This window comes from Adiantum capillus-veneris, chromosome 2 (assembly GCF_014529385.1).
Source record: "Adiantum capillus-veneris isolate H3 chromosome 2, ASM1452938v2, whole genome shotgun sequence".
In the NCBI taxonomy this organism is placed as follows: Eukaryota; Viridiplantae; Streptophyta; class Polypodiopsida; order Polypodiales; family Pteridaceae; genus Adiantum; species Adiantum capillus-veneris.
Window position 1 is genome coordinate 155467477 of NC_140932.1, and position 22137 is coordinate 155489613.

The window sequence follows — 22137 nt, forward strand, 5'->3', positions numbered from 1 at the left end:
GTCTCACTAGGACACTAGGAGCCCTAGAATCTCATATGTTTTTTTATTGCCATCATAAATGCCAAATTTTCAATTTCATACGTTCTTTTATTGTCATCATATATGCCAATTTTTTTATTTTTGGAAACTCTAAACAAACAATTGATAACCTGCAACATTGTACCCTTTTGCTGATAGCATTGAACCCTCCTCTCTAAAGCCACAAAGTTTTGCACAGGCAAGCCTCGTGATCTACCCTACTTGCTCCTACGCTTATCTTAAAATCTAGTTGTTGCCCTTACATGTGACTAAACTAGGGAGGCACTTTGCAACAACAAGCCTTGCTCAACCCGTACAAGATTTGATACAGAGTCTTGGGAAATCATACCCAAGAACGATTCAAGCACAAAGCAACGAGGAGTAGGTGTAACCACCTTGATCTCTTCAACTATAGAAGGGGCCAAATGTGTTGGGGTTAAAGCCGATACCCTAGACGATGTCCAACCGCCCAATGACTACATTGACTTACCCTTATTCTTTATATACATAGAAGAATATTTATTCTTAGGAGCGAGGGCTTCTTGCCAATCTACTCCACCTCTCTCTCTCTCTCTCTCTCTCTCTCTCTCCCCACCCCACCCCTCCCCCGCACCCTTCAACTTGATTTACATTTAATGGCTATAATGGCAAAAGGAATCTAGGGATCTTCGCAACAACTCAATCGAAGCAAGACCTCCAAGGCACTCAAGCAAGAAACCTGTGTGGCTTCAAGAAAGTGTGGAGGCCAACGGTACATCAACTACAAGAACAAGCACCATACAACAAGAATTGGCATGAAAATGATCAGCCAAAGTGCAATGACTTACAACAACTCTTGCCAAAAACCATCAAATACATGCGTAAGCTCTGTAAGGTATTGGTCCTTGTCTATGGAATTGAAGGCCCGCCTTGAAAACATGTTGGTCGGCTGATGAGCCTGTTTCAAGAGTACCAAGTTAATATGGGATGTTGAAAGGGTTTTCCGAAGAGTAAACAATTGAAACTAGTAACAAAAATAAATGGCAAGAATGCGTAGGAGACCATAAAAAGAAATGCACAACTATCCTGACCCACGATACTTTGTTATCTGTAAATTTCCTTTTTTTTTTTGTTTAGCTTACCACCTGTCTGTGTTGAGGTTATAAGTATGCAACTCTTCCATTCTCTCTAATTCATGTTTTCTTTTTCCCTTTTTTCATCATGGTGTAGACCTGCTAAAAGAGCTCTTATTCTTCGCTACACAAAAAATTGTGCCCTCACAACATCCTCCATTAAGGTGCATAAAGTGACTATCCAATATTCAAACCCACTAAAATGCTCAACAAGGACATTCATCTATGATTAAACGCACAACTTGAATCTGAAATTGAAATGTGTGGTGTGATTTACTTCCATTTTCGTTTCAAAAAATGTTATGGCATGCAGCTCCTCAAAATAACTGTTGACAAACACAGAAGATCGCCTTATCAATTAGTCAAAGGCCGTATTTTCTAACAAGGACCAGAAGGTATATAGTGCACTTCCACACTCTCCTGTATTTACCTTCATCTCCAACTAGTGCGAGGAAGTGCATATAGCAGATCTCAATCATATGAGAGATGCGTGTCCATATACCTAGGGTGCACAATAAATCCATCCACAATAGTGTGAAGAAGATGCTTCCAGTAGAAAAGCAATTACAAACCAACCCGGAGCATTTGAGTAGAAATCTGTTATTTTTTGAGATGTAACAAGCATGGCATCAAAAAGAAAATAAATATCTGTTGTTACTCACAGCATATAATTTGAATATCATTGGTTATTCTAAACAAGCACATCAATCCCAAAATAGAGTGAATTATGCAATATCTAGTTCAAGCTGAGGCTAAAGAGGCAAGGCCAAAAGACTGCATATTAAGGAGCACAATTACAGCGTTTGACAATTCCTCTGAAAGAGAATGTCCAATTTCACAACAGTGCCACAAAATTCTCTCTTTAAAAGTTCTATGCTCACTAGTGTACAATGGAGTTTAAGGACATGTATCTGTACATCCTAAAGTCCTGCATTTAATCTAGTATACATTTTTAAGTTTGTAAGATCAGCTAAATGTCTCATGGTAGGTCTGCCATGCGGGCAATTCCATGGAGAGTCCAGCTCAGCAAGATTGCTTAGAACCTGCAAAGAAAAGCATCAAAATTATGGCAACTTTGCCCAAATCATGGAGAAGTGAACATGCAAGATACATAGGTCTGAAAGGTGCAATCTGCCTTGCCTTTTGCATTTCCTTTTTGCTAAGTGGATCTCCTATCATAATCGAGCTCCGACAAGCTCGTGAAGCTAACATTGCTCGCACTCTTGAAGGGCGTATGAGTGACTTGACACAGGATAGACTGCAACCTTGCGCTTGAGAGCCATCCTCCTGTTGAAACCCTGCCTGATCATCATAACCACCACCAGAGGTTGGCTCCTCTGCGAGCAAGGAGACCAGCTCCTGCACATCTGCACCATTGCCACAAGCTTAAATTTGACCCTTCCATGTGATTGCATTATTCAAGCGCTCAACTTTGATGAGCACACCCAACATTTCAATATTTGGAGTGCAATGCACTCATGCACACCATTGCCTTTCTTTGGTCACTCAACCCTCAGACTCATGAAATAGCAGACATATCAACCTATTTTGAGTTAGTTGTTCTTTTTCTGACAGAAGGTTTATATTGTCAATTTTTGTCAGTCGAAAAATTATACATGCTACAATCATACATTCAAAATGCTCCCTACGACGCTTGACACCTGGAAGACACCAAGGATAACAAAAATTGCATATGGGAATATTTTTGGTGTCAAACTTCTGATACATGAGAGACTGCTAATCCATGACCTGATAAGCATGAAGTGCAGAAAACAGCTGGTGATCTTCATTATACCACTTCTCCCAGGCACTATCACATAGAAAAACTTTAAAAGATATCACCGTTGATCACAAACACATGCCTTTAGGTGGAGCTTCAAAAAGCAGCTAGGCTTATCAAATGTAGTATCATACCATTGTTGCCAAATGTGACATTCTTGCTGAAAGGAACAGCACTCAAAAACAACCGTCGACCTGGAGGTCCGTCTCTTTTTTCGATAAAGTCGAAACCATTTTTCCTGGATAAAAGAAAAATAAGATATTGTTCGTTTGGAATCAGGAACACCAAGGTCGTTGGATAAACTATACACATTCATAAGCCTAGTGTGCAAACCTTACTTAAGGTGTAGAGAAATTTTCACTTTGGAGTATATATAGCAAGGGAACATAACATAGGCAACATAGAAAAGTGAGTTGAGTGTGTGAATGTGTGTGTGTGAGGGGTGTGCGGGAAAGCCTCCCCTGCATGCCGTCAGCTTCTGCGCCCTGCCCAAAGCCCTGCACCCTCTGCCTCTGCGCGCTGTCCAGCATACGACCTGCCCTCGCTGTAGCCTCTGCAGCACTACTCAGTTCCATGCGCAGGCCTCAGCACGGCTCTGTAGCAATTCTGCGAGCAGATTTCAGCACAACCCTGCTCAGTTATTCGTGCATAAGTGTCTTCTGCTCTAGCCATCGGGTTCCTTTTTGGCAGAGGTTATCAAGGCAGTGCTCGATTGCAGATGTATGCCCTTTGTGGTGGATGTATATAGAATTGGGGTTTCTGTACATAGTTTAAAGTAGACAAAAATCAAAGCACAGTTCTTTGCAGTGTATGTTTCGCTAGGCTTGTTCTTTAGCTGGGGTTTTGCTACTGCATGTCAGAGTTTCCGTGTGTGTTCAAGCGTTCGAAAGCTATGGATAATTCTTCGGAGGCCGCCTCTGAAATCAAAACCTGTTTGTATTAGGACGCCGAAGAGGCACAAAAGACTTGGAATGGTCAAGCACCTGCTCTCAAGGTGTGTATTCCTGTACACTTGAGTCGACATGGCCCGGCGTAGTTCCATGCCTAGAGATATTGGCCCCAAAGACTTGGAATGGTCAGGCATCTGCTCTCAAGGTGCGTATTCCTGTGCACGACCTTACGGACCCAGTTGCGCAGTGTGCCATGAATGCAGTCGTCTTGTTGTTCCCGGGCGAAATGCCTACTGCGCAGGATGTCGGACAAGGGGTTGATTTTCTTCTCAAACGTCATGCTATCCGTGGCGTTTATTTTGGTGCTCCTGGATTTTATGAAGTCTTATTGACAGATACTGAAGCCAAAAACCTTTTATTGGAGATGTCTCCCCTCTTTTTTGGTACGTAGACAACTCATGTTCTATCGTGGGCACTCACTAAAGATTATCAAAGTCTTATCGTCACGAATGCCCGGTGTGGGTGGAAATTGTTGTTTTCTGTAACAAACTTGGACACTCAAAGTCAAAAGATTCACCGTGACACAACAGAGATTCACTTCAAAAACAGTTCACAATACACACTTGAGTCGCCACGGCCCGACGTAGTTCCATGCCTAGAGATATTGGCCCCAAAGACTGGCGCCCCTTTCGGGTTTTTTTTTTTATTAATCTGTGTTCAAAGTACAAAAGAGTGGATAGGTGCTCACTCTCAGACTCTGCGTCCAGATGCTCTAAGAATTGAGGCCCTACCCACTTATTTATTGGTTACAAGGGATGCCCAAAAGCAGAGCCCCAAAAGCAGTAAGTGAAAAGCTTCTAAAAATACAGCATTGGCGCCAAAAGCTGCCATTAATTTTCAGCTAGCGCAAAATCAGGAATTCCCTACACCAGCATAATAGGCGGAAATCCGTATGCTTTGCCACGTCAGCAAGTCAGCACAAAAAGCAGGATTTTCCATACGGTATTGCCGCGTCAACCTGCCGCCACATTTTACGAGCTTGTACCCTACTGCCAGCCGGTGTGAGTGTGTCCGGGCATGCCACGTCACCAGTTTGTGACATACCCCCCTCTTGAAAGCATTGTAATCGCCCTCGATTACGCCTACAAAACAGACAAAGGCCATAAACTGTCTTAGCAGACACTAGCTGTTAGTACCGACGCACTAGGAACAACACATCTAGCACATATACCAATCGACAGTCACATCACAAGACATCACATGATAAATCACATTCAAAATTTAGTCCAAATCTCAGACCATAATTAATCAGCAACGTATTTAGCAATCGCATCTAAATCCTGTCGAGACCTCACAGGTGTCCGATTAACTAATCCATATTGCAATCATGTCTATAGAGATTTATGAGACCGAAATGCTGCAGTCATTTCGTCTATCAGTTCCTGCACCTAAACAAGTTAAGTACAAATCAATCAGTATCATTTTCATTATCGGGAATTCCACTGCATAAAGTCATACAGCAGAATACTGTCAGCTCAACAGTATCCCTGAAACCCAAAGGGACATCAATGACTCTATATCAAAATATCGGGGCAATTTGTCGACAAAGGAGAAGAGTGACTCCCCTCTTGTGCAAACCCGCTGCACTAGATTCGTCCATGCTGAAATCGGGGTTCTATCAGAGTAGACTATGCTAAACCAAATGCTTCAAGGTAAAGTTCCACAATCTGAGGAGTATCTGCTAGGTCCTCCTCCATCCACTTCGCATCCAAAGCGGAATAGTTCTTGAATTTAACCAAGAACCGCCTCATCACTTTACCTTTTATCTTTCTATCTTAATGTGTCAGTATCTGTTCTGGAACGAGTATCTCCTCACTTTCCTCCACTTCGGGTTGCTCATCTGGCTCCCCATCATCGCGCACATCGCCTTTAAAAGGCTTCAAGAGACTCACATAAAAAGCATTGTGAATTCTCCAAGTATTGGGCAGCTTCAGTCTAAAGGAGACATCATTTATCTTTTCTTTTATCTGGAAAGGTCCATAGTATCTCATGCTAAGCTTTGGAAAAAGCCGCTCCTTTCCCTTTTTCTTTCTCAAGCGTGCCTTCTCAAAACGTAAGAGCAATCAATCGTCTCCCTTTAATTTCAAATTGCGACGGTGTTGATCTGCTGCCTTTTTGTGTCTTTCTTGAGATTTCTCTAAAGCCTCCCGGACCTTGGCAAAAGCAATGTCCAAGTCCCTCGTGTACTGGTCGGCTTCAAAAATCTTATCTTTCGTGCTTAAGAAGGGTGGAACCTTCGGAGCATCTTCAATAATCTCAAATGGTGCCTTCCTTCTCAAAGAGTGAATCGTGTTATTGTAGGCAAATTCCACCAAAGGCAAAAACCTTTCCCATTGAGTCTTCTGATCCGAAATGTAAGACTTCAATAAATCCAGTACGACTGAATTTGCAATCACAGATTGCCTATCTGTCTACGGGTAGAAAGATGACGAGAACAGCAACTGTTTGCCAATGTTCTCCCAAATAGCCTTCCAAAACAAATTCGTGAATCGGGGATCTCTATCAGAGACAATTGTCTCAAGCATGCCATGTAATATGAATATCTGGACAATGAACAGTCTTGCTAAATGATCCGGCTTGACTGTTTTCTTCACTGGAATGAAATGAGCTTGCTTGCTAAATCTATCACTAACAGTCCAGATACCATCGTGGAACACTCTATGTCTTCGGGAGATTAAAAATGAAATACATAGCAATACTTTCCCAGGGGCGGGTGGGAATGGGTAAAGGTTGTAACAATCCCTGTGCTTTATGCCTGTCAAACTTGACCTTCTGGCATACCAAGCAACTGCGTACAAAATCGTCCACGTCCTTCTTGAGTCTCGGCCAAAAGAAGTATCACTCATGCCGCGGTGACCCGTAAATGGTGGACAGTGGCATTCTGTTAGAACCTTTTCTCTCAACGGCTATGTAACGCACAACATCGTTTTCTTCATCAAGTAGCCATCCCGAATGGAATATACCGCTACTACCTCCTCATTCTGTATTCGATTGAATACATCTGAAAAATCTGGATCTATGGCGTACTGATCGACCGTGTCCTCGAAGCTTCTATGATGTATAGCGGAAATAGCCAAGACCAACGGCTTCGGGACAAAGCATCTGCACATGCACAATCTGGAAGTGAAACTGTGACAAGATGTTAGCCCACCGTGTCTGCTTTTCCAATAGCTGCTTCTGTGATAAGTAGTAGCGCAAACTCTGATGATCAGTGAAGACCGTAAAATCGGCTCCAAGTAGGTAATGTCGCCACTGAGTAAGAGCATGGATAACCGCCAAAAGCTCTTTCTCATAAATTTGTGTTGTCAATTCCGGCCTTGAAAACAATCGGCTCTCATAGGCAATGACATGGCCTTCTTGCATTAAGCCGGCACCCAGACTACGACCACAAGCATCACAATATATTTCGCATGACTTTTGCAAATCCGGCAAAGTCAAAATTGGTCTTGTAGTCAATTTCTCTTTCAAAGTCTGAAAGGCAGTCACCTCTATGGGTCCCCACAAGAAAGGGACTCCTTTTTGTGTCAAGATATGCAAAGGGGAAGCAACCTCTGCAAACTTTCTAATGAACCGCCGGTAGTAAGAACATAAACCCAAAGAAGATTCTAACTTCATGGACATTCTTCAAATCAGGCCAATCACAAATAGTCTCTATCTTGGCTGGCGGATCCATTTGCACTCCTCCTGCTGAGACAATGTGTCCCAAAAAGTGTATCTCTGGTAGGAAAAATTCACTCTTCTTTGCATTGATCACCAACTTGTGATCTCGCAATGCCTAAAAGACCTGTAGCAGATGTTCTCTATGTTCTGCCTCATCCTCATAGAAGACTATAATGTCATCAAAGAAAGTGCCAATAGAAGATCTGTACTCTCTGAAAATCTTGTCCATCATTCGGTTAAAGGTCGCTGGAGCATTGGTAAGGCCAAAAGGCATCACCAAAAATTCATATAAACCAAAGCTCGTCCGAAAGGCTGATATCTCCCGGCGCGATTCGGATCTGATGATATCCGCTCTTCAAATCAATCCTGCTGAAACAAGAGGATCCCTGTAATCTGTCAAGAATATCCTCGGAATAGGAAATCTGTTCTTGATGGTGATTTTATTGAGAGCTCTATAATCAATGCACATTCTCTAATATCCGTCTTTCTTCAAAACCAACAACACCTGAGAGCAGTAAGGTGAAGTACTCGGCTGGATAAGACCCTTTTCCAAGAGGTCTTTCACTTGGTTCATAATCTCTTCATTTTGGGCTCGGCTCACACGGTAAGGTGGTCGGTTCGGTGGTGTGCTTCCAGGTATCAAATCAATGGTATAATCCTCAGGACGAGCTGGTGGCAACTCGCCTGGCAGGCCCTCAGAACAGCAATCGACATGAATGTGGAAAAAATCTTGGCATTCTTTATCAAGTTCGGACATATTTGTCTATGTTCATCATTCAACTCTTTCAAAAAGATTGAGTAAACAAACAGACTGGATTTCATTAATTTCGAAATAGCCAAAGCCGATACAATAGGGACAGACTCGCTCTTTAGTTTCACATCAAGTACAATGTTTCGGCCCTTTTCAATAGTCAATGTCGCTTTCTTCGCCCGATAATCGACCACGGGTTACCAAGGGACTCCCAGGAGGACACCACAACCTTCCAAGGGCATTATGTAGAAGTCCTCGTGCCCCAAATACCCCTGACAATGCAACCGAAGTTTGCCAATGACAGTGTAATGGCCACGTCCTTGTCGGATGCCGCTAGAACTGCCTCTGTTTGTGGTCCCATCCGATCGGGTGTAATCTCGAGCCGCGCCGCCAATTTAGGTGAAATGAAGTTGGCCTTGGTTCCTCCATCAAAGAAAATCAGGGCTTCTTGATCTTTCACTTTGCCTCAAGCTCGGTAAAGTTTTGTACTTTCATCAATCGTGCTTGGGTCAATACCCATGCAATCTGAAACCAGTCTAGCTTTCATCTTGCCTTTTTGTCCACGTTCCTCAGCTGCTCGCGAACTTTCTGGCCTGTCTTCATTCTGTTCTTGCTATGCCTTTTTAGGGCACTTCGTCGAGATGTGTCCATGTTCCCCGCATCCAAAGCACTTCCCCTCTTTGATGTAGTTGGCCCTCTCCCGAAGAGTGAGCCGGGGTCATGAATCCTTTTCTTGGGGACTCTTTTTCTTTCTACTTCCAATATTAGAAGTCTGTTGTGTTCTCTGAGTTAAGATCTCATTAGTGGGGTAAGTTAGATTGCCTGAATGTATGGCAAAACCCCGTTTCGCATGACCCATCAATTTTTTAATAGAATTTGACTTTTGTTCTAAGCACTGATCTCGGATCTCTATAGGAAGTCCGCAGTAAAACCGCTCAATCTGTTCTTTAAACGAGATCTTCTTAAATGAAGTAGCTAGTAGAAACGAGCTCCAAAATCTCTTGCAATATGCGTCCAAAGAATCTCCCTTGATCATCCGAAGATGATTCCAAGCAAGTCGTATATCTCGTTCGTACTCCCGAGTCAGCTAAGAAGAAGTAAAAAGCCTTTTGAATTTCAACCATTTAACCAGGGCTTCCTTGTTCAGTAGAAGGAAGGACCACCATGTTTGAGCATTTCCCTTGAAGAAAGAAAGAGGTAGCCCTCCGAATCTTGGAGTGCTCTAAGTAATGCCCTCCAAAGAAAGCTATGTCAAACTGTTGTATGAAGGCCAAAGCCCTCGAAGCATCTCGAAATCCAGAGAAAGTGTCAAACTTAATTGACTGTCCACCTTCTTTAAATTCTCTCAAATTTCTTGCTTTTATCTTCAAGGAAGTCATACTGGTTGGCTTTATAGAAATGCTTCTTCTTAACGTAAAACCTGTGATCGTCAGAGTCCGAACTATCTGAGGATGAGTCTCTATAGAACTGTCAGAAACTAGGCGAAACTTAGGCTTCTTTGCCTTTTTCTTGCCGTTTCCGAAGCTTTGCTTTTTGCTTTGCTTTTTCCCTTTCCTGTCTTCTTCGCTCGAGTCAAAAGAGCTAGAAGAATTGTCAGAAGAAGAAGAAGAAGAATTGGATAGTCCTTCAAATCGTACATGCTTCTTCTGCTTTCTTGCCAATGCAAAAGTAGATTGACGACCCAAATAACATGGGAAGTCAGTTCCTTTCTTTTGCTTTTTGTCATGCTTTTGGGCTTTATTGTTCGCGTTCAAAAGCCGACTGATCCACGTATCAACCACCTCTTCCAATTCTTGATTTGTAACCATCCTCAGAGCAAGAGGTTTCTTGAGTGCCGGTTTGATGGGTGGCTCTGTGGCCTTCTGCCACTGGGTGTACACTTCTTCGAAGAATTGCCGAGTCAAAACATTTTGCAAATTTTGGATCCTTCGCAATGTTACTCATCATCTTTGTTGCGTCGTCAACCAATTGTCGATGTTCCATCTCTTCAATCTTTGCCTGAGTAGACCGGGGTGGGCCGTACTCTTCGTGAGAATCTTCTTCGTGATCTCTTCCCACATCCCCAAATGCAGAAAAAGTCGATTGTTCTCTGTTGGAATCCATAAGTGTCGCGAGAAAAGGATCAGATTTCCCGATAGAAGAGCAATCGGTCGCGCTCTGATACCACTGTAACAAACTTGGACACCCCAAGTCAAGATTCTACCGCGACACAACAGAGATTCACTTCAAAACAATTCACAATCTACACTTGAGTTGACACGACCCGACGTAGTTCCGTGCATAGAGATATTGACCCCAAAGACTAGCGCCCCTTTCGGTATTTCTTTTTGTATTAATCTGTGTTCAAAGTACAAGAGAGTGGATAGGTGCTCACTCTCAGACTCTGCGTCCAGATGCTTTGAGAAGTGAGGCCCTACCCACTTATTTATTGGTTACAAGGGATGCCCAAAAGCAAAAAAGTGAAAAGCTTCTAAAATAAAGCATTGGAGCCAAAAGCTGCCCTTAATTTTCAGCTAGTGCAAAATCAGGAATTCCGTACCTCATCGTAAAAAGCAGAAATCCGTACGCTCTGCCACGTCAGCAAGTCAGTGCAAAAAGCAAGATTTTCCGTACGGTACAGCCACGTCAGCCTGCCGCCGCGTTTTACGAGCTTGTACCCTGCTGCCAGTCGGTGTGAGCGTTTGGGCATGCCACGTCACCAATTTGTGACATTTTCCCTTGCATGTGAAGATATTTCCTATCGTTGTTGGCTGCACAGCTTGGTAAGGTGATTTGTCCCCCGAAATTGGATGCGAACACCAATAGATTTTACATTCTTTGGATTACTGACAAACAAACCCTTGAAGGAATTATGGTTGATTCAAAGGCCCAATGGATAGGCAAGCATCCTTTAAACTTAAATGGGGCAAATTTGCAAATTCTTGCTTCCGATGTGGCAAATTCAATCACATGCAATCTGAATGTCCAGAACCAGTCTTGCAACCCCCTCTTTCAGCAGATCCTTTGTCTACCCCAATGAAGCTAAGCAAAACGGAGTCTCTACTGCTAAGGTGGTTACCAATGTGGAAAAAGGGAAAAACAAGACTCCTCAGTCTGCTCATCCTGGGAATAGGAATGCTGTGAGAGGCAAAAATGTTGGGTCCAATGATGCTAACATGTGAGTGGTGCCTAAAAAGACTGTGAAGATTCGCACCCCACCCTCCTCTCGTAATTATGTTCCCCCTGTTAATGCTAATAAGAATGCATCGTTCAAACAACTTCCATGTAATGACAATCACACGTTGATTGACGAATGGGAAAAGGCGATGCATTCTTACAAAGATGTACTTCTTGGTGAGGCTTCCACCCTCATGCAAATCTGATGGACACCTTTCCTGCATTGACTCAACAGAGGGTTCTGGTATGGATGTGGCGGATGGAGATGTATCTATGGGCACTTCTACTTGATTCCTATGTTCTTTTGCCTCTTGTATATATGATTCCCAATGCATAAACGCATCAAATGCATCTCATACAATGTGCGTGGGTTATGTAACCTTGAAAAATGGCGACCGACCTGGCACTATGTATATACATGTAGGGCAGACATAGTTGTTTTGCAAGAACATAATCTGCATGAGTTTACTGGTCAATGTTCTTATTTTGCCGGTTATTGGATTGCGTATGCTGGCTTGCATGATTATTCGGGTTTATTGATGCTGGTTCGTCAAGAGCTTCAGCTTGTTCTAGTGCGTAACAATCCGAGTGGCTGCTGGGATGGTTGTGCAATGCTTGTTGAATGATCAGGTATATGAATTTGGAGGCATACATGCGTATCTAGCCTCTGGGCAAAGGGCCGCTGTCACAAGACGGGCATCACGTGCCAATAGAAAAGAACAGAGTGAACAGACTTTTAGCACTTCAATAACAACCGAACTGAGGGAGACAGAGAGAGAGAGAGAGAGAGGCGACACGCGACAAGTAGAAGTGCCGAAATTCCACCCCAGAGAGTATTGGCCCCAAACCTTAGCACCCCTTTCGGTATTTCTCTATATTGCATAAACACAGTACAAGCCGGTACTCCAAACTCTCCACCTTCTCCAGGAAGCATCCCAGAGAATGAGCCAATGGCCTCATATCTAAAGGCCCTCGGCCCTAAAAGTAGTTTACATGAAAAGCCTTCAAACTCAAAAGCATCTGGTCCAAAAGCAATGCCCAAAAGTTTTTTTTTTTTTTTTTCCCGAGAAGAAGATCCTTCTATTAGTTAATGAAAACTGCCCATAGGGCTACATCCACCTCTGCAAGAGAGGGCTACAACAAGCATGATGGGGAGACTCTCCCAATGAAAAAACAGCATATATACAATGAGGCTAAATCAAGAGATGGGAGGAGGGAAGAGCCACACAAGTGGACAGTAGTGCCATCTGAGCACCCCCTGGACTATGGTGTAGAAAGGCCCAGAGCGCCAGAGTCAAAGGAAAGCCTCGCGGCGCTCCCGCAAGCGGTCGGAGCTGCCCTGTAGTCCCTCAAGCTATCCTCTGAGAGTATGGATCAGCTCTAGCCAAAAGTCATGGACAGTCTCTGCTAGTGGCACAGGGCGAGCCTCAAAGATACGGAAACAGCGGGCCCGCCAGATGAACCAGAGAGCTAGGCCACTGATGAGCTCCCAACACTCCTCTCTCTCACTGCACCACTCCTATGGAGTAAGCTCTGTAGCAGGCTGGAGTGTAGGTCGCCCCCCCTGCATCACTATCATCCTGCTGGTGGAAGATAGCTCAAACTGAAGTGCCGGGCCCGTGAGGGTGGACCAAGCCGCTGCCCCCCAAGTGTACAGTCGAGCCGTGGAGAGGGCAGGCATCAGCGGAAGAACTCGTAGCCACACCTGCAGGGCCGAGGGACAGTCCCAAAGACAGTGACACTGACTCTCCACCAACTGGTCACAGGCTGCACATGCGGCCGAGAGACCACTATGCACAAGCCAGCTCCCTACTGCTGTGGCTCTGTGTGCAACCAGCCACTGGAGCAAAGTGACGCGTTTCGGCTGTCTAGAGTCCCACAGCCTCCGCCAAAAAACTACCAAGAACTCGACTGTGAGGCCCTCCTCCTACCAATGACGTGCTGCAACGGGGCGGGCCTCTCTTTGTGCTGCAAGTATATGACGTCCAAGCCGAACAGTGTACTGAAAGAAGGGGACTCCTGGGCGGTCTGCAGAAGAGAAGGGGTCCCTCCATAGCCACTCCCAAGATCCCACTGTACTTGTGCAAGTGGACAACACTCCCAAGCCCATAGCCTCCAGTGTCCAGTCTCAAGAGCTGCTGGGTCAGGGTCTATGACGCAAGTCCTCCCACAGATACCCACAACTCGGATCCTCTGGAAACAGCACTCTGCTACCTGCGGGGCCTCTAGTGCAACTCGTTGCAATCGTCCCCCACCCTGAAGCTCGAAGAACAGGGCTGGGACAGTCTCTGAGCAAGCCCTGACTGAAATGAGAACCTCCAGTCGTGTAAAGGCTCCCATCGACCGGGGTGCTACTGGTCGAGAGGCGTGAGCCACTCAGCTGGAACTGACTCTGAGATGTCCTGACACATGCTCTGCACCCCTCTCATGCCCTGTAGCTGGACAGCCTGCACGTCCTCTGACAAACCTGTGAACTCTAGCCAGTCACCTAGAGAGCGCGCTGGACCTGCTGCCATGGGACCCCAAGAAACATGAGGCCAACTCCCAACCAAGTGGCCTCTCTGAGTGCTAACCATGGGGTTCCAGACGAGGGGCTGCCGTAGGCGCTCCTCCGTGTACTCTCCTCTAGGCCACGCCGTAAGAGCTCCCAAGATCGAAGAAAACTCACAACGAATCGGTCCTCCAGTCTCCTGCTCAAACCAACTCGGCGCAACTCTGTAAAGATCCAGCTGGTCGAAGGTTGCCAAGGGCCTCCTGACTGAGGCACCTTGGCACGAAGCCTCTGCAGCAAGAACTCCTTCCAGGGCTCCTCGCCTGGAAGAAGTCCTCTGACGACGAACTTCCCAAGAAGGGCTCTGCTCTGCTGTGCAGGATCAATGATCCCAAGCCCTCCCTGAGAACAAGGAAGTGTGATGACCGACCAAGCCACCTTGGCTCGGGCAATCTGAGTGTCGCGACCTAACCAAAGGAAGTTCCTGATCAGCCTCTCTACCTGGCTGATATAAGAACTCGAGAAGATCCAGCAAGAAGTGATGTACCACATAGTCGCCAACAGCACCTAGTTGGCAACTACTACTCTACCAGCCAGCGAAAGTCGTGCTGAGCTCCAATGTAACAGCTTTCTCCTGACGGACAGGAGAAGAGGAGCAATCTGCTGCTCGGGGGACAAGTCCAAACCAACCTGACAACCCAAGTACCGAACTGCAGTCCCTGGAGGAATCCACGTGAAACCCTCTCCTGGCATCCAATCTAGCACAAGAGCACTGCCAATCGAGAAAGCCACTGTCTTTCTCCAGTTGATCAGTGCGCCCGATGCACAGCAGAAGGTCTCCAAAGCCTGCTCACATCTGAGTAGATTGGCTTCCTGGCCCTCTAAGTACAAGGTTGAGTCGTCGGCAAACTCAGCGTCCAGAAGCTCATCTCCCCGTATAGGGAGTGCTAAGCCCCTCATACCAACCTGCTGTGACACCAAAAATCTGCTCATCGCCTCCGCATAGAACAGAAAGAGAAAGGGGGCAAGAGGACAACCCTGTCTGACAGATAGTGTGAGCATGAAGCGCTCACCTCTACCTCTTGCCAAAAGCACCTGACTGTGAGCCTGTCTGTACAAAGCTGACACCCCTCTGATCCAAGCATCTGAGAAGCCCATCCTGCGTAGCGTGCCCTCTAGAAAGTCCCAGTCAACTCTATCGTATGCCTTCTCAAAATCGAGAAGAAGAATCACAAGGTCCTCCCCACGGAGCCGTGCCAGGGCAGAAGCCTCCCAGAAAGTGAAGATGTTGTCAAGGATACTGCGTTCCTTGACAAAACCTGTCTGAGTCCCATGTATAAGGCTCTCCAAAAGTGGCTAAATCCTCAAACTCAGAGTTGAGGATGGTGATGGGGCGCCACTGTCGAATCTCACCCAAGGAGCCACCCTCCTTTGGAATGAGGTAAATCAGGCCCTCACTCATGCTATCCAGCATCACTCCTGTGTGTAGAATGTACTGAAAGGCACTACAAAGATCTGGGCCAAGCAGGTCCCAGTACTCCAAGAAGAAGCTGGGAGTCAGCCCATCCTCACCTGGACAGCTACCACGAGGGAGGGCCCTAAGAGCCGTGTGCAGCTTCTCAAGCTGAAGAGGCATCTCTAGCCTCTGGCGCATCTCCTCAGTCACAAGACAAGGCATTTGTGCCCAAACCTGCTCCCTGCATGCATCCTGTCGCTCTGACTGGGGCTCAGCCAACAATAACTCACGGTAAAAGTCAATAGCAACTGCACGCATATCCTCGGGCTCACAAACAACTGACCCATCGAGTCTCCTCAACTGATTGACCTTGGCATGCGAGTGCCGAGGTCCCACTGTCTCAAAAAAAGCACCTGTCACTCTGTCACCCACCTGAGTCCACTGAGATGCCTGTTGGTGAAAGGCAAACTGGTGACGCCTCTCCTTTGTGCAAGCAAGCTCCTGTCGAGCCTGCTGTAACTGCTCCTCCAACCATGGACTGTCTGAATGTTGCTCCTGCATCCTCTGTAGTGAAGCAATGCCTCGTCTGAGACGTTGCTCCTCCTCTCTCGCTGCAGCCCGTCAAGCCAGAGACTCCTGGAGAAAAAAGTGGCTAAGCTGAGCTAGGCCTAGGACCACTCTGTCTGCAGGTAGAGCCTGGTTGTCCATGCCCTCTGTCTAGAGAGCCTCTACCCTCTCTCTCAGTGCTGAGTCCAACAAGACCCGCTCTGGGATGCGAAGCATCGTGCTCCCACTCCTCTACCTGTCTGCCACTATGAGGATCACTGGTGCATGGTCCGAGAAGGATGTCCCTGCCAGGATGCCCACTGATCCCCCCAAGTCACTGAAGTGGTCACTAGTGTAGAAGCGATCTATCTGCGATAGATTCACTCCTCCCACTCTGCGGTCCGATCTAGAGAAGGCAAGACTCTCTGGAGGCCTCACAAAGCCAGAATGTTGCCTGCCATGTATCCGAGACCCTCAAAGTCATACACAACCTCTCCCAAGCTGCTAACTCGACTCCATGCACAGTAGCATGGCTGCCTCCGATCCTGTCAGAAGGGTCCTCCAACATGTTGAAGTCCCCTCCTACACACCAATGGTCAACCTGTGGCAAAGACTCAACAATCTGTGACCAAAACTCTGCACGAGCACTCGCCACATTGGGCGCACAGATGTTTAAGAAGCCCACAAGGCCACCCTAAACCTGCATAGTAATCCATTGAGCCCTGCCTGGCACAATAATCCCTCTGCCCACAATGGCCTGCTGCAATGAGTCCGCAATAGTCATACATACCCCACCCTGGATGCCTCCAGGTCCAAAAGCAGCTGACCAAAAGGTATCATAACGTCCACGCAAAATCTGACCACATCGCCGAATGCGGCTCTCAGACAAATGGTGCTCTTGAAGCATAAGGAGATCAATCTCTCCTCCCACAAGGCAACGCTGAAGCTCCTGACGCAATCGGCCCCGCTGTCGCTGAAACTGGGGCCCACTTAGTCCCTGCACGTTCCACGAGACGATCCTCATGGGAAGCGAGAGAGAACAGATGCTGTCGCAACAGCAAGACGGGCTATCTTCGAGGCTGGCTTGGATGGGGAGTAATCCACATCCAAGCGTCCTCTAGATAGGCGAGACTGCAGTGAGTGCCTGGCCCAAGCCCAAGCAGAGCGAGCCGTGCGTAAAGCAACCTCCTCTGTCCAGGAGTCCTCATGAATGTATACATAGCAAGGCAAACACTGCATACCAGCAAAAAAGTACACCACAATGTGCCTACATCCTGCTGAGTCTGGGGGTGTCACCGCAAACTTGGCCAGTGGCCACAAAGTCTGCAGCAAATCTGTAACTCCAAGTTCTCCCATGTGATGAGAGAACTCGAGAACCTGTGTATGCAACCATCCCACCACTGAGTCGAGGGACCACTCTGTCTCGGTCCTACCACAGAGGGGGAAGGAGAAACCAACTGATGAGTCCAAGGCCTCTGTCCCCCTAGCGACGAGGAACAAAGCATGGACCCTGAAGCAAGCTGCCTCGTGGTCTGCTGCGAAATCGTCGAGCAAGCGAGTGAACCCGTAATCGAAGAAATCCCAACGGCGTCGGAGGTCAATGCTCGTCAGACCACGAGGGATAGCTGCAAGGGAAGATGTCTGAAGCTGCAGAGGGGGCCGCAAGAAGGGCTGACCCTCTCTCGCTAGGCGACTCGTGGCAAAAGCGCTGCCAAGAGATCTCCTAGCCGCCGGCGAGGGAACAGTCTCCTGAGTCGACTGTGGTACTGAAGCAGGAGGAGGGAGAGGAGCTGGAGGGGGCGGAGTAGAAGAGAAGCGGGGTGGGGCGACAGAGGCAAGGGGGCGAGGTGCAGAGTGGACGGGAGCAGAGGGCGGGGGGGGGGGGGGGGGGGGGGGGGGGGGGATGAGGAGGAGGAAGGGAACTCTCAAGGTGGGGCGGCTGGCGAGGGTGAAGCGGAGGTGGAGGCTGGCGTAGGGGGCTCCTCCTGCTCAACAGGACCAAAGCGGTTCCCCGTGGGAACCCACTGCTGCTGAGTAGGCACCTGAGGGCCACTCTGAGTGCCAGGCTGTCGCTCGAGCCCCACGCTCGGAGGGTGGCTCTGAATCTGTGCGCTGTGCCGCTGGCTATGGCTGCGGCTGCGGCCTAGCCTTGGCAGGCTGGGGTTGAGGCTGAGGTGCAGGTCGTGGCCTCCTCCGTGGACAGGCCTTGGCTACGTGGCCCATCTGTCTGCAAATGAAGCACTGGTTCGGGAGACCCGAGTACTCCACACTCTGTCTAAACCAACCCCCACTCACCCGAGGCAGAAGGATGACCTTCGGGAGCGTGTGGGTATCTCTCACCAAAACTCGAACTGAAGGGATGCCAGCCGCCTTGGTAGCTACTGATGCTGCCGTACAAGGTGTCTCCAGGACAGTCCTGATGGCGGAGCCAATCGTGGAGAGAAGTGGAAGGTACTCCCTCCGTAAACCCGGAAAGCAGACTGAGATGGGGATGTCTGCCTCCTCTACTAGCACATCCGAAGTCGGGTCAAAACCATGTCGCCACTGTCGAAAGTGGGCACGTGATGCTCGGATGGCCAGTGGACTCATAGCTATGACCTTGGAGGCCATCTCGGAAGTCTCGAACTCGATCTGGTAGTACCCCCGTCCAAGAATCTGGACATCCAAGATCTTGCCCACCTCTGCGAGAAGGCGGGCCTGGAGAAGGTCTCGCAGCTCTCCTCTGCTAGGTCGGGTGCCGAGAACCTTGCAGATGACCGAAGTCGCCTACAAACGCTCTACCTCTGCGGCAAGGCTCGCTTGCTCTGTCGGCGAAAGAGCAAGTCGAATGGTGGGCTCAGCGGGGTCGGGCGAGGGGGCTTCAGGCGAGTCCCTCTGTGGCGAAGCTGGAGCCTCCATCTGTGTCTACTGCTGTGGCGTAAGAAGAGGATGGCGGGCGGAATCTGCAACTTGGCACGCAAAGCACTGCCCCAAAACGGAGTTAATGCTGTATGTACCGATATGCAGGATGCAATTGTGAGGAAAAAGAGCACGCGGGGGGGGGGGGTGGCAATGAGTGGGGACGGCTAATGCGGGAGCGCTAGCAGCAGCGGGCAGGGGCAATGGTGGGAGCGGCTAACAGGGGGTCGGTAGCGGATGGCAGCGGCGGCAGGGGCGACAGTGGCGGGCGGGGCTGCAGCAGCGGCAGTGTCGCGAGCTGCTACAACAGAGGTGGGGCAACGCGCGGACAAGCAGGGCAGCGAGGACTGGCGGGGGGGCAGAGAGGGCAGCCGGGCAGCGCTGGAGAGGGGGGGGGGCGATGGCGCAGCGTAGGGGGGACAACAGCAACGAGCTCTCAGCAATGCCCAAAAGTTGCCAGCGGGATTTAATGAAATCTGTACAACTGCCACGTCAGTAGTCAACGCAAAACGCGAAAATCTGTATGGCTTGCCATGTCAGCATTGTCAACGTAATTTCCGGAGCGTCCGACTGTTGCCACGTCATCAGCTGCGCGTGTGTGTGTGGGTGGGTTCTGCTTTATTTTAATTCCTTTATGTCACTGGGGCCCCATCGGGACGGGGTCCCCATAAGTTGGTAGGACTTCTTCTTCTGTTACTTGTTCTTCTTAGAGTTTAGGCCCCTCGGCCAGGATCTGCAAGTTGGCTCCATTCTTCAGGGCTTTGACACGTCAGCAGTTTGTGACATCCCCCCTTCTTGAAAGAAAGTAATCGTCCGCGATTGCAGCATATCTACAAAACAACTCAAGTTCGCTCAAAAATTTTCCGAGGGACAATCAGTTCGCTCTTTTTTTTTTGTTAAGGAGTTTGCCTCTCCTTTCGGCTCTTTTGATCAAGGAGTTGGCTTCTTCTCTCGGCTCTTTTGATCAAGGAGTTGGCTTCTCCTCTTGTCCAGGTCGGAACTCTTGATATTCCGGCGTAGTAAAATTAGCCATCACACCCAGACCACACTAATCTTCCACGAGTGTCTTGATGCACTAAAATTACATACCCAGGCAATCTCATCCAATTAGGAAATATTTAGTGGTTGGCACATCACAATGCAACACAAATGCTCATATCTGCATGTTACAAGACATAGAAACATAAAGTCGCCGATCAGCACTCCTCCTGCATAACCTAACAAGGTCCGGGCCGGAAGATATTCAACGACTCCCTCATCACTCCTCCCGCATAACCTGAAAAGGTCCGAGCCAAGAGATATAGAGGCCTTTTACAACCAAACGCCCCCCAGACTGCAGCCTGCATCGTTTGGAGGTGCTAAGAGTAACCACTGATCAGACTTCTTAATACTCCTCTCGCATAACCATCCAGGTCCAGTCCGGGAGTCACAACAACAATATTTTTCAAGCATACAACCAAACGCTCCCCAGACAATCCCGTCTACGTCATTCCGAGGTTCAAACAATACCAAAAACAGTATTTCTCACTTCTCCACATGGGAGCAAAAATCACCAATCAATGAAACCAGTATTAAAACCAGAGTCAAACATTTCAAATCGGCACAAAAACAGGTTCAAAACAGATACCATACATTTCAAACAAATTCCAAACAGGACCATCAAACAAGTTCAAACAAAACTCAAACTTAAAAAGCAATCTCGACATCAGTCGAGCTCGAAAAGTCAACTGACTTTCCATCCTGAAACCTGCATCAAAAATTAGAGTTAGGTTCCTTCCATAAGGTCGTAGACCACCACAGCATGGTCCATCAGCTCTTGGACAGATAGTGTTCCTCTGGCGGCGATGGTAGTCCCAAGACATAGCAATCACACCGAACCTCCAAGGTCACCAGCTCGTGAAGAGACATCTACTGGGAGATGTCGAAAAATTTCAAGTTATAATCTGCTAGGGTTTCTATGGCAAGCATTTCAAGATACCCCACTCTGCCAGAAGTTGCACTCCGAAGGAAGATGTCAGAAACCAGATAACTTCGGGCAAAAAAAATTCTTGAAAGCTTACCAAGTCCTTGGAGTGTGCGGCTTGGTAGCTATAGACATCCATCACTGCATGGCACTGCATCTAAGAAAATCAGGAACTCGAAACAAATCTTGGATCCTTCTCTTGCAAGTGATCTTTATGGTTTATGCCTTGTAAGACATGAGCGGTGAAGACGTGAGCGCGTCCGATGCGCGATGAAGTAAGGGTGGGAGTGGCTAATAAGTCCGAGGTCGGAGCACGAAGCTCAAATTTCCAATGAATTTTCGGAGTCTCCTCTTTGGTAGGACCCGTATGCTTTCAGAAAGCACACATCTGATGCTCTGATACCACTGTCACAAGACGAGCACCGCATGCCAATAGAAAAGAACAGACTTTTAGCACTTCAATAACAATTGAACAGAGAGAGAGAGAGAGAGAGAGACGACACACGACACGGAGTGGTGGAATTCCACGCCAAAGAGTATTGGCCCCAAACCTTGGCGCCCCTTTCGATGTTTCTTTATATTACATCAACACAGTACAAGCCGGTACTCCAGACACTGCACCTTCTCCAGGAAGCATGCCAAAGAATGAGCCCATGGCCTCATATTTAAAGGCCCTAGGCCCCAAAAGCAGTTTACATGAAAAGCCTTCAAACTCAAAAGCATCTGGTCCAAAAGCAATGCCCAAAAGCTGTCAGCGGGATTTATGGAATTCGTACAATTGCCACGTCAGCAATCAACGCAAAACGTGAAAATCCGTACGGCCTGCCACGTCAACACTGTCAACGTAATTTTCAGCACGTCCATACTGTTGCCGCGTCATCAGCTGTGCGTGTGTGTGGGTGGGTTCTGCTTTATTTTAATTCCTTTATGTCATTGGGGCCCCGTCGGACGGGGTCCCCATAAGTTGGTACGTCTTCTTCTATTACTTGTTCTTCTTAGGGTTTAGGCCCCTCGGCCAAGATCTGCAAGTTGGCTCCATTCTTCAGGGCTTTGATATGTCAGCAGTTTGTGACAGCCGCCTTATGGTGAGACATCTCTTCTCATCCATGGATCTCCAATGCATTCCTCAATGGTGACTTTAATAATAACCCCGATACGAATGATAGTGTCACAGGCAATTCACAAATGTTGCTTGCAAAAAGGCAAGAATGGAATCATCTCTTTGCTTCTGCATAGATGATTGATTTATAGCGGTATTTGGATGCAAATGCTTTTGGATTTACCTTTCAGCATGCTGCTCACTCTTCTTACCGCACACGATTGATCATTGGTATCTCCTCAATTCACAACAGTATG

At 47.6% G+C, this 22137-nt stretch overlaps 1 protein-coding gene across 9 annotated transcripts in view; it reads right to left on the minus strand.

Annotated features, from left to right (window-relative positions):
- Positions 1-1877: 1877 nt before the first annotated feature.
- Positions 1878-22137, minus strand: part of PMS1 (DNA mismatch repair protein) — an 80559-nt gene continuing 60299 nt past the window's right edge. For 5 of the 9 annotated variants that reach the window (XM_086491881.1, XM_086491876.1, XM_086491879.1 and 2 more), the window contains 3 exons: positions 3045-3148; positions 2271-2497; positions 1878-2173 (listed from right to left, as the gene is read on the minus strand). In XM_086491881.1, the coding sequence (XP_086348007.1) occupies positions 2051-2173; positions 2271-2497; positions 3045-3148 (454 nt within the window). In that variant the 3' untranslated portion in view covers positions 1878-2050. Of the gene's footprint in view, positions 2174-2270; positions 2498-3044; positions 3149-4482; positions 4943-22137 lie in introns of those variants that run through there. The other 4 variants (XR_015185502.1, XR_015185501.1, XM_086491885.1 and 1 more) reach the window with 3 other exon arrangements.